The 14972-nt window shown below is 57.3% G+C and overlaps 1 protein-coding gene across 2 annotated transcripts; it reads left to right on the top strand.

Annotated features, from left to right (window-relative positions):
- The first annotated feature begins 407 nt into the window (after positions 1–407).
- ITIH1 (inter-alpha-trypsin inhibitor heavy chain 1) lies at positions 408–13829 on the top strand. Of its 2 annotated transcripts, none has more exons than XR_013967957.1 (22): positions 408–557; positions 813–833; positions 1148–1314; positions 1780–1884; positions 2255–2417; positions 2960–3073; positions 4647–4772; positions 4858–4974; positions 5541–5709; positions 5798–5923; positions 6893–7074; positions 7355–7540; positions 8591–8730; positions 9325–9479; positions 9580–9594; positions 9957–9977; positions 10347–10427; positions 10534–10647; positions 11625–11826; positions 12053–12904; positions 13295–13406; positions 13555–13829. XR_013967957.1 is itself a non-coding variant. In XM_080823564.1 (22 exons), the coding sequence occupies exons 1-22, from the start codon at positions 444–446 to the stop codon at positions 13682–13684; spliced, it is 2733 nt and encodes a 910-aa protein (XP_080679690.1). In that variant the 5' UTR covers positions 412–443; the 3' UTR covers positions 13685–13829. The 2 variants fall into 2 exon arrangements, 1 of the variants encoding a protein (XP_080679690.1); XM_080823564.1 differs by having other exon boundaries at positions 412–557; positions 12732–12904.
- The last annotated feature ends 1143 nt before the right edge of the window (positions 13830–14972 follow it).

Raw genomic sequence — 14972 nt, 5'->3', positions numbered from 1 at the left:
CATGGGCGTGGGCGGACACTTGGTCAACTCCACCATCTGCCACCCCGGCCAGACCGTGACTGTGAAAAGGTTGCTGATGCTTGAAGAATTTTGAAAGTAACACCTAATGAACTTCAGAAGTCCACTTTGAACTGTGGCTTCTTGACGCATGTCACCATATCCCTGGTGTTGCCTGTGCCAGACCCAGGCTTAGATGGGCCATCCAGGGCTTCGCCATTCCTGCTGGCGGAGAGCGGCTCCGTCCAAAGGGGCTCCGTCTGAGGCTGGTCAGGAGTTTATGCAGCTGGGAATCCCCCCCAAGGAGAACGATTTTACTGCTAAATTTTGATCCCCCTGATTGTGGTATTTGCCTTCACCTTGTCTAATGTTTAATCCATGTTTATCCAGCACTTTATTGATTAACGGTCTGAGCGAAGGGACGAGGCAGCAGGAGCCTCGAGACCATGGACGGCACCATGGGGCTGCGGGCGCTACTGTGCGTGTACCTGGCCTCCCTCTTCGTCCTGCAGGCCATGCCCACTCAGGGTTCACCTGCAGGCAGGCCCAAAGTCAGCAAGGTATGTGGGTAAACCCCTCAGGCCAGAAACAGGCCAGAATGGGCCCAGGAGGGACACAAGACCCTCACCCCAGGGCCCGGGGCCACCCGCAGCCACCTTGACCACCACTGCCTGAAGAGGTAATGTCCAAGCAGCGAGGGGGAGGTGAGGCTGAGGGGTAGAGGACCCAGACTGTGTCCCATTCCCACTCCTTAGCAGATAAGCTATGGTCCCCTACATGTTCCCACTTACACTTGTCCCGGTTTTGTTTTACAGAAGCGACAGACTGTGGACACAGTGAGTGAGATTCTCTGCAAAGGGGTCTGTGGGGGGGGCCATATTGCAGCCTGTTTGCCCCCCCATCCTGCAGGGGGTGTCCTCCTATCAGCGCTCTGGGCAGAGGGACTCCATTTCCCAGAAATGGGGGCTTGCACGCCTCACTGCAGGGTCTCCGGCAGAGGATAGAGTGGGTCTTTCTGGGAGATCCGGTCTGTTCTTTGGGCGCCTGGCCTCTTAGCTGGGTGCTGAGCCACCATACAACACGGGAATCCCTCATGGTTCAGAGGCCCCCCTCCCCGTTCCCAGTCACAGCCCCCTCACTTCCACTCTAGGCCGTCGATGGCGTGACCATCCGGAGTTTGAAAGTCAACTGTAAAGTCACCTCTCGCTTTGCCCACTATGTCATCACCAGCCAAGTGGTCAACAATGCTGATGAAGCCAAGGAAGTGGCCTTCGAAGTGGAAATCCCCAAGACGGCCTTCATCAGTGACTTTGCCATGTGCGTGCCCTGCCTGACTCCCGCACCCAGAGCTGTCCATTCACCAGCCCCAGCCCCAAGCCATGGCTCCTGTGGCTGGACAGTGCCGATCTCCTCCTTCTTTCCGGAAAGACCATAGGCCAGCGCTGGCACGGAGGGGATGGGCAAGCCACTTGTGTCTGTTCTGGGCTCCCATCTTGGAGAGCAAAGTGGGGCCTCTGACAATATGTTTTCAGCATAGGGCCCAAGCAGCAAAGGCCTGCACCCAAGATCTCCTGTTGGATCCTGTGGCCATGGCTGCCCCTCTCACTGCCATGGGAACTCCGAACAACTCTGTGGGCAATGAGAGGTGGCAGGGGGTGCCTCCCACGAGTGCTCACCAGGACAGGGCCTTCTCCAGGGCTGGGTTGGGAGCACCTCCGGTATGAAGGACCTGAGTGGTTGGGGCCAGGGGCACTTCCCCTGAGGGCTTCTTCCTCCCTGTAGCACATCAGATGGAAACGCATTCATCGGGGACATAAAGGACAAAGTGTCCGCATGGAAGCAGTACCGGAAAGCTGCTGTCTCCGGAGAAAATGCCGGCCTTGTCAGGTGAGTTCTGGTGCCACTCTCCCCAGCAAGGACGGACCTGAGGGCTGTAAGGTGGCTTTGGCTGGGGAACAGCCCCAGACTGATTGGAAGTGAGCAAACTGCCTGAACTCAAATGCCAGTACCGGTGCACTGGACAGGGCTGGTGCCGACCTGGCTACCTCCCAGACCAGCCTCTGGGAGAAGGGGGCCCTGTCCTTGGGCCCTGTCCTTGACCCTGACCACCTAGCTAAGACAAGGGTGAAGAGCCAGGAAACCCGGGAGTAGCATGAGTGTAAGAGAAATTGATTCTGAGGGCCACGCGTTAGGTGACAAGGACCCACATGTCACTCACCATTTGTCTCTCTGTTGTGGCCGATGGCGGTATGTCCAGGGCCTCAGGGAGAACAATGGAGCAATTCACCATCCACCTCACCATTGGGCCCCGGAGCAAGGCCACGTTTCGGCTGACCTACGAAGAGGTGCTGAAGAGGAAACTCAAGCAGTACGAAATTGTCATCAAAGTCAAACCCAAGCAGCTGGTGCATCATTTCGAGGTAGATTACAGGTGACCGTTTGCAGGGGAGCCATCTTGGGAGCAGGGCTCCTTCCTCTCTCTCGTCATGGCTCCGAGTCCTGGCTCAGGGCACACCATGTGCCATCCCAGGGCTGAGCACACAGGAAAGGGACTGAATTCCTTGGGTAGGTTCTAGTGGGCTCTTTGTGGGCAGGGAACTACCAACCTCCTCTTTCCCTCTGAGCCTTGGTTGGCTCATCTGTTAAATGGGGCTTCCTGCATGTCCCAGACGTGCCACAAGGATCACGAGACATATTGAACGTCCCGGGAGTTGGTAGACCAGAAAGCCCTGGGCAGCCGAAGGGGCTGTGATTGTTGCTGGCAGTTCAGTAGTGGCCGAGTTGAGGGGCCCAGGCATGCACACCTTCATTAGGCCTCTATTTTTGGAGTGCCTATAACATGCCAGGCCCTGTGCTGAGGGCTAGGTGGGTACCACACACGGTGGGTAGCCAGGACACAGGTTGGCTCTTGACTGAGTCTTGATGGTGGCCTCAATGGAGACTGGGGGCTTCAATGACACAGATCGACGTGGACATCTTTGAGCCTCAGGGGATCAGCAAGCTGGATGCCCAGGCCTCCTTCCTCCCCAAGGACCTAGAAAGCCAACTCATCAAGAAATCCTTCTCAGGGAAACAGGTGTGTGGTATGGCTGGGAGCGGTGGTGGGCCCTTGGGACTTCTCAGCCAGGCTTCGCCTGGGAACCAGGCAGGGGCCGCAGGCTGCCCTAGTGAGGGACGTAGGCATTTTGTGTTTGGTGTACCAGGGAACTCGTAGCTCTCATTCTCAGAGCACCTTAACAAAAGCCTGCGCGCCGAGGCTGGGGGCATGCCCACGCTGGTTTGTGTGGTCTGGGGTGAGCCGCCGACTTGCTTGAGCCTCAGTATCCTCTTTGCTGTGTCACACCCATGGGAAAGTGTTCAGGGAAGTATAGGGCACACGAAGGAATCTCAGATGCTGTCGCAGTTAGGATCGCAAGCTCCAGGGTTCTAGGGAACAGACCTCAGCTTGGGAAGGCCTTTGGTCTACCTCGCTGCTTAACCACTTGTCACAAACCTCCCATTTGCAGAAACTCCTGAAGTCCCCTGCTTGCCCCTTTCCCAGGTCCTGGCGGAGTGTGGCTTATGGGTGGGTGATACCCAGCCGGTGCCCTGCTTCCTAATTTGCCCTCAAATGGAGCCAGGAACGATCCCTTCAGTTCCCACCTCCCTTTGGTAGTGACTCTATCATAACTTATATGAAGGAAATGTTCCTTACAGTTTTGGAGGGGTTCTTTTTTTTTTTTTTGGAGGGGTTCTTTTTTAAGCAAAGTAGGACACCCAGAGTGTTAGCAAACTTGCTTGCTGTGGGTCTGTGCCTTCCTAACCATCCTTTTCAAGTTTTGGAGGGGGTTTTTGATGAGTATATCTTAGTTCTATAACAAGCAAATAAATGAAAAGTAAAAATTAAAAAGCATTTAAGGAAAAAGTAGACTTACAAGTCTAGAAACGTATAGAGTGGCTCAGTCAGTTAAGTGTGCCTTTGGATCAGGACATGATCCCAGGGTCCTGGGATCAAGCCCTGTGTTGGCCTCCTTGTTCAGTGGGAGCCTGCTTCTCCCCCTCCCTCTGCCTGCTGCTCCCCGTGCTTGTGTTCTCTCTCTCTCTCTCTCTCTCTCTCTGTTAAATAAATAAATAAAATCTTTTTTTAAAAAGAGAGAGAGAGAGAGAAAAAAAAAATACTGAGTAAAAACCATCCCTAATCCCCTGAGCACTGACACCAAGTCAAACCAGACCTTAGCTTCCAGCTTCCTTCCTGGGTCCTTCCTCCCAGCCTCTGCTCTTTGTCCACCAGAAGGAGGTGGTGGGGGTGGAGGGCTCTGTTTTCCAGCACAGTGTTGTAGCCTTGCTTTTTCACTCTACAGTTTTGAGTTGACTATGTTTCTTGTTCTCATACTGCTATTATTTTGTACCCAAAGTGGCGACACTTGTAGAAAAGCCCAATGATTCAGAAGCATATACACAAAGAAACAGGTCTTCTCTCCTACTACCTTACAGGCGTGTGCTCTCAGCAGCGGGGGGAAGGGCCCGCTAGACTCATTTCTATGCCCACGCAACACACACACACACACACACACACACACACGTGCGCATGCACGCCCTTTATGGTGTCTGCGAGCATCCAGATCGCAGCCGCACGAATCAGTAATGCCTCACGCCCTCCACCACTCCAGGGTCACGTCCTCTTCCGCCCTACTGTGGGTCAGCAGCAGTCCTGCCCCACGTGCTCCACGTCCATGCTGAATGGGGACTTCAAGGTGACCTACGATGTCAATCGAGACCAACTGTGTGACCTCCTGGTGAGCCTGAAGCTTCCGGCCCGAGACTCAGAGACCAGGCGGGGGTGCTTGTGACAAGAGCTTCACTTGTCCTCTCGTGTTCCAGGTTGCCAGCAACCATTTTGCCCACTTCTTTGCTCCCCAAAACCTGACGAACCTGAAGAAGAACGTGGTTTTTGTGATCGACATCAGCAGCTCCATGGAAGGCCAGAAACTGAAACAGGTGAACAGTGGCTTGAAGCAGTTCCCCCAGCAGCAGCTTCTCCAGCCCCAGCACCCAGCCCACGCTGGTGCTGTCGCCAGAGCCTGGGCTGGGGATTTCTGCTCCCGGTCAGAGGCGGGGTGATTTGACAGGAAATCCCAGCAGTCAGGGGCTCGGGCATCAGCCATGTCCTCCCTGTACCACCGTGACAGGAGGAGCCCCTGCTCCCCAGTAGTGCCGTGGGATGCCCGCAGGCTTGTGGGTCTAGTGATGGGAGGGTACACCGAACGTGCCAGGGCAATCATGGCTGTCTCCACTGGCAGAGTTTTAGAAATTCTTTCTTGATTCTGCCCCCTTCGAGCTCCCGGTCATTTCTTCTCCCCACACGGGGTCCCCTTGCCTTCTCTGTCTGCTCATCCATGCCTGGAGGACAGACCTCTCCTGGCACCACCTGGCTGTCCTGCCTGTCCCTTCCCATTTGTCCACTGTGTCTCTCTGCCCTGTGGATCTCTCAAATGCATACCTGGAATTGACAGGGGCCACTCTCATGGAGCCATGTCCCTCTACCGACCGTCCTGTCATTACAGACCAAGGAAGCGCTCCTTAAAATCCTGGGGGACATGCGGCCAGGGGACTATTTCGACCTGGTCCTCTTTGGGTCTGAAGTGCAATCATGGAAGGGCTCACTGGTGCCGGCTTCCCCTGCCAATATGCAAGCAGCTCAAGAATTTGTGCGGCGCTTCGACCTGGCTGGGGGTAAGTGCAGGGGTCTTGAGTCACTCTGGCGTCCCCTCTGTCCCCTTGGAATGAGGGCATACACTGGCCTGCTTTCCTTCCTTTGCAGCCACAAACCTGAATGGAGGTTTGCTCCGGGGAATCGAGATCTTGAACCAAGCTCACGGGAGCCTCCCTGAACTCAGCAACCACGCCTCAGTTCTCATCATGCTGACAGATGGCGAGCCCACAGAGGGTAAGCACCTCAAGGCCCATGTTGGGAGGCGGTGATCTCTTTGTTACAGAAGGCGTGCAAGCTGTGCTTGGAAATCCTGCTACTGGAGATGTTGTAGGGGGTGAAGAAAGGCTCCAGGAGAAGTCAAGCCCTGATCTAAAGACAGAGTTCAGCGCATAAAGTCTGCAGGACTTACAAGGCATATTTCTCTGCTGAGCTGGGCAATTGGGGAAGTACCTGTATGACACAGGGTTAAGCAGATCCCAGGACAGCAGGCAGGATTCCCAGGTTGAATTTAACGAACTATGTATTCAGCACCGACGGTGTGCCAAGCATGGGACTAGGGACCAAGAAGAGATCCTGAGAGAACAGGATTCTCCCCTGTCCTCAAGGAGCACAGGATCCACTGGGGTGGCAGACCCAGGAGCAGCTGTTCTGTTGAGGGCCTTGAAAGATCACGGTGTCAGGAGGCTATAGGATCAGGGAAATCTGGCCCAGGCAGGGTCCCAGTGAGGCTGCCTGGAGGAGGTGACCTGTGAGCTCAGGCTGGAAGGAGGAGAAGGGAAGCAGGAAGGAAGGTCTGGCAGAGGGAGCAGCTTGAGCAAAACAAAAACAAAAACAAAGACAAAAAAACACAAGTATGTATAATGGCAGGGCCTGCCTGAGAACATCAGGCATGTGCAGACTAGGTAGAATAGGGGTGGGAAGGGTGGCAGGGCCTGGGAGGCCATGACAATGACCTCTGGGGGGGGGGTTAGAGCAGAATCCTGTCTGCTTATGATGGATCCATATAGATGGGCATGTTCCTGAGGGGCCATTAGGAGCTATCGTAGTCACCCACTGAGCCTGTGGAAGACATTGCCTCAAGATGCTGGTGGGGACTGGAGAGAGGTGGGGGTCTGAGATAGGTTTGAGTGTGCCCCAAAGGCCCCTTGTGCCCTACGTGCCTGTGAGTCCATATCCCGGCCCTGCCTGGGTGTGTGGCTGCAGGGGTGACAGACCATTCCCAAATCCTCAAGAACGTCCGCAACGCCATCCGGGGCAAGTTCCCACTCTACAACTTGGGCTTTGGCCGCAACTTGGACTTCAACTTCCTGGAGGTCATGTCCATGGAGAACAACGGACGGGCCCAGAGAATTTATGAGGACCATGACGCCACCCAGCAGCTGCAGGTCTCCTCCCTCCCCCCTCGCCCCACAACGTAGCACCAACGGCGGGCCACGGGGAGCCCGGCCTTGGCAGCCTTTTGCCCAGCCACACAGAGGAGCAGATAAAGCTCTAGAATGTGGTTTGAATCAGCTGTAGGACCTGAAACTGCTTCCTTAACTCCTATGAGCCTGCAATTCTGTCTGCAGAACAGGGACCCAACACCCCACCCGGTGAGCGGGTTTCCCCATGGGGTGCCCAGGGTGGCCCATCAGCTCTGAGGTTGTGCCCCACCTCCGCCCGCAGGGTTTCTACGACCAGGTAGCCAACCCCCTCCTGGTGGACGTGGAGCTGCTTTACCCCCAGGACACCGTCTCAGCCGTGACCCAGCACCGCCATAAACAGTACTATGAAGGCTCGGAGATCATGGTGGCGGGACGCATTGCTGACAACAAACTGGGCAGTTTCAAGGCTGACGTGCTGGCCCATGGGGTAAACAGTGGACTGCGGACTGGGGAGAGGTCAGGCAGCACCCAGAGGCTCCAAATCCACACCTGTTCTCCACCCCATCCCCCTTACCCCAGGCACCATGCCACCCCCTTCTCCCCAAGGCCTGAACATTCCCACATGCAAGCAGCCCGAGGACGGGCTGCAGTGGAACCAAAATGGCCTTGATTAGGTGTAGTGCCTTGACCTAATCATCACCTGTTACTCCTTCCATCATTTCCCCCCAGGCATGAGAGAGCAAGAGGCCAGCCTTTTCCTGAACACTTCCTGTGCACCCAGCTTTGTGCCACAGTGCGGTGTGCACCTGTGTGTGTGTGTGTGTGTGTGTGTGTGTGTGTGCGTGCCCGCGCGCATGTGTGCGCACACACACCACTGGTGGGGGGGCGGAGGTTGTCACAGACGCGTGAGGCCCAGACCCTGACCACAGGGTGTGGATTCACTCCTCGCTCTGTGGTCGAGGGTTCAGAATCAGGACTCTGAGTCAGAAAAGCTGAGCTGCATCCTGGCTCCACTCTCACCAGCTGAGTGACCTTGAGCGAACAGGTCCAGCTCTCTGGGCCTCAGTTTCCCTCTCTGTATTGCAGGGGAATACTGTCCTGGAGAGCTGGGTGGAAAGAACGAAAGAATCCCTGCACTGTTTACGTGGGGCCCGGTGCGCGGGATACCCTCAGTGAGGGAATCCCAGCTACCGTGGCTTAGAAGAGAGGAGCATTTGTGTGCGGGGGCGTGGTGGGCCTTAGGAGGAGTGGAATGTGGTGGAAATAGCTAGCTGCTTGCTGGCAGCCCCAGAGTGACTTGAGGAGGGCAGGGCCTGCCCCTCCCTTCCCTGGGATCCCCAGAGCTGAGGCCAGCTCGCCCAACTGAGAGTGCTCAGCAAACGTTTGTGGGATCAAGGGCCAAGTGGGTCAGGCCAGGCCGGGTGCGGGGGACAGAGCGCAGAGACGGGGCACAGCGGGGCCCCTGGAAGCCTGAAGCGCCGGCCAGCGGTTGTGCTCCTCCATGGTGCTCAGCCCCCAACTCCATCGCGACCCTCAGGAGGGCCAAGAGTTCAAGACGACCTGCCTGGTGGATGAGGAGGAGATGAAGAGACTGCTCCAGGAGCGGGGCCACATGCTGGAGAACCACGTTGAACGCCTCTGGGCCTACCTCACCATCCAGGAGCTGCTGGCCAAGCGGTAGGACCCATGCGGTGGGGGGTGGACACCGGGGCCTCTGGACCAATGCGGTGAACAGAGAAGGCACGCTCCTGGGCCTCTGAGGCTGGGAGCAGGTCAGACGGACCGGCTCTCAGCTTTGCTCACCGGGTTAACATCAACCAGTTAGTCAACAGTGTGGGTGGGACACGGTTTGCCCCCGCTGCATGGCCGGGCAGGGGGGATGCTGCCCTCTCCGTGGGGCCATGGTGTCCACACACGCTCGGGTCATCCCCACAACCTGCAGGCCAGTTTCCTCGTTATCTCCATTTCACAGATGAGCACGCTGAGGTCCAGAGGAGCTAGACCACTCGCCCAGAATCACACAGCGGTTCCATTCCCTGTGTCTTTCTGAGGCCCGTCCCCCAGCCCTGCCACATCTCCAGGTTTTCCTGGTGTGAGGGCTTTAAATCATGAGGCCCTTGGAGGCAGCCACGAGACAGGCGCCCTGCAGGTGCCCCACACACGTTTGCTGAATGAGTGAATGAGTGAACAAATGAGCAAAAAAGGGCCAGGCAGCGCGAGTCTGCTGTTGTCCAGGCTGCGGGGCTCGGAGCGGGTCTGTGTGTCTCTCAGGATGAAGTTAGAGGGGAGGGAGAAGGCCGACGTGACAGCCAAGGCCCTGCAGATGTCGCTGGCTTACCAGTTCGTGACCCCGCTGACCTCCATGACCATCAGGGGCATGACAGACGAGGACGGCCTGGAGCCCACCATTGACAAGCCCCCCGAGGGTATGTGCTCTGCCACGGGGAGCGGCTGTGGGTCTGGGGAGGCTTCTGAGGGTCAAAAACCTCCTGGGCTTTAATTCTCTTCCCCTTCTCTTCCTTCCAGATTCTCTGCCGTTGGGTGAGTTTCAAAATATGTTGGTTTTCAGGAGGGGTTTCCGGTGGCCGGCCAAGCAGCTCGTGCTCCAGCCCCAGGCGTGGGCTCCCTGCCCCGCATCCCCCTCCCCTTCACCACAAACTAGCGGCTGCCCCTTTGTGCCTGGGGAGCCCTTGGGCAGCTTCCATCCGGGCCTCTGTGAACCTGTATCTGCCGAGGGGGCCCGGATGGGGGGCAGGGTGCCCAGGGGAGGGCTGGGACTCCGGGAGGAAGGTTGGCTGAGGACTGATTGGCCTCTGGGCCCAGACTGACCTTGGTGAACGAGGTGTGTGCCTCTCAGGTGGGGTGGTGAGGGTGATGCCATCCTCTGTCGTTGTCCTCTACAGAGATGCTGGGACACAGAAAGAGTAAGTGACCGCGTCCCGCCGACACACATCTCTACCTCTCTCCTCCCCACGTGCAGTCCCTCAGCCTGTGTGCCCCTACTTGCCTGAGGAGGAAATGACAGACAGTCGAAGGCTTCCTCACTGCCTTTCACTGGGGCTCTCAGAATGGCCCCCTGACTGGGCCTGGTGACCTCTTGTGCCACCAGCCCCACTAGGTCCCCATGGAAGGAGACAGACTGGGGTTCAGCACACCTGGAGGCATCAGGAACTTGGGGGCCACTCCTGCTCTGTGGCTTCAGGCCTGCTGCCTGGGTGGCGGGGCCTGGGAAGAGGAACCAGCAGCCCCAGGAAAGCAGGGTACCGTCCTCCTAAATGCCATTCACTCCCCAGCGTTCGTGCTGTCGGCTTTGCAGCCTTCCCCGACTCGATCCAGTTCCAACTTTCAGCAGTTGCCAAATCAAGTGACTGGAGGTGAGTCCTGGGGAGGGTCTGAGGGACACCCCTGTCTTGCTTTCCCAGCTGGCCCCAGCCCGCCTGCCCAATGTCCAATCTAACAGACCCCATGCTATGCCCCCAGTGGACACTGATCCCCACTTCCTCATCCACGTGCCTCAGAAAGAGGATACTCTGTGCTTCAATATCAACGAGGAGCCCGGTGTGGTCCTCTGCCTGGTGCAGGACCCAGACACAGGTATGGGGGACATCACGCACTCTGTCAGACAGGGTGGCACCCGGACCCCTCCACCCTCAGTGTGCAGCCGTGAACAAGACAGTGGCTGTGGCCTCCACATACCACAGCCTGTGTCCCCCAGTCCCCTGGCTGGGCTCAATCTGCCTCCTTCTCTCACATCTGCCTGCCCGAGCCCTAGACGACACCTGCTTCGTGGACATGTGACCCATGCAGGACCCTGTGCTTAGGAGGGCCCACACACAGTTTAATACTCTGCTCTAGCTGTCTCAAAATTCTTAATATTTTTTGAACAAGGAGCCCCTCGCATTTTGTACCCAGTTCTGCAAGTTACATAGTGATCCTGCCCCGTCTCCCGGCTGGAGCCTCAGAGTCCATCCCCTAGCAGAGCTCAGGCGGTGGGAATGACTCCCTGTCTGTCTGTGGGGCACCCTCTCTCCCTCCCTCCTGGTCTGGTCAGGCCATCTGCTAGGGTTTGCTGAGCACCTCCTACAGCCTACAGGTGCAGGAGGGGCTCAGCCAAAGTCCTTGTTCTTGTGCAGCTTAGTGAAGAGAGACAGGTGAACAAATTCTCAGATGACAGTTTCAGAACATGTTGTGTTGGGGTCATGAGGACAAGGAGGGGGCTTTGGGACTGCTCAGGTCACAGGAGGCCTCTGGGACCTGCTCCTGAGTCAGGGATTAGGGCCACAGAGGAAGAACAGACACAAGTTCTGTCCTCAGGGAGGCAGGATCTCCAGCATGTCCCAGAAGCAAGGACTAAGTATCAGGTAGTTAGTGTGGTGGGAGGAGAGGGGCGGGGAGTGGTGCTGTGTGGCCTCTGCTAACCCCTTGGGAGGTGAGACCCTCGAAGCCAGTGTGGCACAGGTGGAGTGCGGGTGTCTCCCAGGAGGGAGGCATGGCATGAGCAAAGGCAGGGTGGCAGGCGTCTAGCGAGAGCTGGACCCTCCCTGACCCGATGGCGCCTCACCCCACTGCAGGCTTCTCAGTGAATGGGCAGCTCATTGGCAACAAGGCCAGCAGCCCGGGGCAGCAAGAGGGCACGTACTTCGGACGGCTGGGGATCGCGAACCCCGCGACTGGCTTTCAGCTGGAAGTGACTCCTCACAACATTACACTGAACCCTGGCTCGGGCGGACCCGTGTTCTCCTGGAGGGACCAGGCTTCGCTGCGGCAGCACGAGTAACCAGGCTGGGGCCAGGGCCTGGGTAGGGGGGCCAGAGTAGGGGTGGGGAGGGATAAGGGAGGAAGCCCCAGAGTCAGCTCGGGTGCCTGAGCTTGCCAGGCCCTTGTCCCCTGAGCCAAGTCAGTGAATGATAACCATGTGACCTCCGTGTGGGCTGGGCAGACATGTGGGGCCTTATGAACGATCTGTCCATTTCCCTCCATTTCCGGACCTGTGCTCCAGGCCCAGCTGCCAGCATGCCGAGGCTTCCATGGCGCTCTTGCCCTGCAGTCCATTCCCATCGCCACCAAACCAAGCCAACTCACCTCTTGGGCCCAGCACAAAGGCCGCCTATTCCCTGAAACCTACCTCGTCTCTTCTCTGCTAAACTCCAGAGCTCACTGGGCTTCTCTTTCAGCACCTGTCTTAATGTGCCTTGTGTCGTGCTTGTTCCTTCTTCCACTCATTCATTCACCAAACTCTGCCAAGTGCCAGAGCTGATGCCCAGCAGCAGAGCTATAGGAAGAAGTGGGCAGAGTCCAGTGTGGAGGACACAGACGATGAGTGGCAGGCAAAGAACACAGACTTTGATATTAGACAGGCTGGAGTCCAAGTCCTGGCTTTACTGCTTCCAGCTGTGTGACCCTGGGCAAATTCCTTACCCTCTCTGAGCCTCACAGGATCCGGGTGAGAAATGAATGATGCAGCTTGTGTGGAGGGCTTGGCACAGGGCCTAGCACACTGTAAGCCCTTCCCCCCCATAGCAGCGTGTGAGAAAGAGCTTGTAGCAGGTAACACCCCTCCATCGGGGAGTGAGGGGTTAGGGGAGCTCATGAGAGCTGGATCCAGGAGGATGAGGGCAGCTGAATGGAGAGGGGTGTCATCTAGCTGCACCTGCCCTCATGGCCGCCCGGCCCTGCAGGGTGGTAGTGACCATCAACAGGAGGAGGAACCTTGTGGTGTCTGTGGAAGATGGGGGCACTTTTGAGGTCGTCCTGCACCGGGTGTGGAAGGGGAGTGCCGTCCACCAGGACTTCCTGGGCTTCTATGTGCTGGATAGCCACCGGATGTCGGCACGGACACACGGGCTGCTGGGTATGACCGGCCCGGCAGGCAGTGCTGGGGGTGCGCGGCGGCAGTCTGTGGGCTTGAGTCAGACTTGCAGCTGAGCACTGGGGGAGGTCCTCCTGCACCTTGGCTGTCAAGGCTCAAGCTCCAAAGAGGGCTTGTCCTGGAGAGGGTCTTGTCCCTCAGAAAGCCTGTGATCAAACACAAGGGGAAACCAAAGCTTCAGTGGGCCTGGGGGCGAACAGGGAGAGGTCCAATTAGCAGAACAGGTGGACGAAAGGTGGCTTTCGATGCCCAAACATAAGAGACAGTCACGCCCTCAAGGAAAAACATTGTGGCAGCTCTCTGACCCTCCAGTGCGCACCTGCTGCATACAAGGGCCCCTGTGGCAACTGCTGCTCCAATGTGCCTTTCCAGGACAATTCTTCCACCCCTTGGATTATAAAGTGTCTGACCCCCACCCAGGCTCTGACCCCACAAAGACAGATGCCACCATGGTGGTGAAGAGCCGCCAGCTGACAGTCACCAGGTAAGCGGGCTGCTTTCCCAGTACCTCTGTCCTCAGCCTCCCCATCATCGGTTGGGGCTCCAGGTGTCATAGGTGGATGGGCTTCTGGGGGTGGGGGTGCAGCCCTGCTGCCTCCAAAAGGTAACCCCAGCTTTTTGTATCTCCTCAGGGGCTTGCAAAAAGACTACAGCAAGGACCCCCGGCATGGGGCTGAGGTGACCTGCTGGTTCGTCCACAACAACGGGGCAGGGCTGATTGACGGCGTTTACACGGACTATATCGTCCCTGACATCTTCTGAGCCCCCACCAGCACACCTGTCCTTTCTTAGGACCATGGCAGCAGAGGACAGCATCCGACCTGCTTCCCGTGTCACACCTCCCTGGTCAAGCTGACCCACTGTGACAAAGTCCCCATGATTTTCATTAAAGAGAGGCTATGTCTAACTGGGCTGGCTGCTTTTTGGGAAGGAGGGTGGCCGGGAGGCCACCCGAGACACTGCCACTCAGAGGGCTGGGGTCACGGCAGAGCTGGAGGCCACAAGGGGGTCTCTGCCAACTCTGCCCCACCCCACCCTGTTCACGGCAGCTGCCCAACCCCAAGCCAGAGGAGTGCCTGGAGTGCCCCCTGCACCCAGCTTCCCTCCCAGGACACTGGCAGCTTCTATGGGCACTGTTCTGTGTCTTCATGGAATTAACTAAGTGTACGTTCCCACTGATACTTGTTTCAGGCCCATTTACAGCTGAAAAAGCAGAGGTTCAGTGATTTGTCCAAAATCACTCATAAATGCCAGAGCTGAGATTTGAACCCATGCTATCTGGTGTCAGCATCTGTGTGCTTAACCCCCCATGTGGATCCTCTCGTCAGGCTGGGCATCGGATCCCATGGGATTTGGTTCTAGATATTCCAAAGCATCACTTAAAACGAGCATATGAAAGGAGCATATGAGATCGATGTGGATCTGGAGTCCCAGAGAAGCCCTGCTGGGAGCTGGACGCTACAGCCGGTGGGCATGGGGTCTCCGCAGGCCTTCCCCCTCAGCCCCATTTCCAGCTGTGGGTTTGCAATTCCAGCTGGGGGAGCTGGGATATTTCCCAAATGCAGAGACGACCACCCCCCAGAAGCGCTGATTTCAGGGAGCTAGCAACGGTGGCCCACCGGCTCCTCATGCTGAGGCCTGGAATGATCCCTGTGGGGCTCCTTCTCTGGGCTCCCCCTCGGGGCCCCATTAAAGTGCAGTAACACAGGGTGCAGGGAGATGAAGCCATCTGTACCTCGGGGAGCCGCTGGCCCTCGGGTGGAGCTTGATGGGCTTCTCCTTTCCGAAGGTATCTATTTTTCTCTGCTGGCTTTCCATCCAGTTCCCACGGCAATGGAGATCTACGAGGTCCCACATCAATCACACAAATCCTGAGCTCCAGGGCTGCCCCAGGTCCAGGGAACACAGAGCCCTTGGGGACGGGCGGGGGGTGGCCAACGGCGTTTCAGAGACCAAGTGCCTTCGGGAGCCTCCAGGGCTTCTCAAGGGAGAAGCAGCCAGACGGTTGGTCACCAGCCCGAGGAAAGCCTTCCTGAAGAGTGGAAAAGCA

Source organism: Martes martes, assembly GCF_963455335.1.
Source record: "Martes martes genome assembly, chromosome: 1".
In the NCBI taxonomy this organism is placed as follows: Eukaryota; Metazoa; Chordata; class Mammalia; order Carnivora; family Mustelidae; genus Martes; species Martes martes.
The sequence above is the reverse complement of the archived record's forward strand: the minus strand, read 5'-3'. Positions and strand labels throughout refer to the sequence as shown.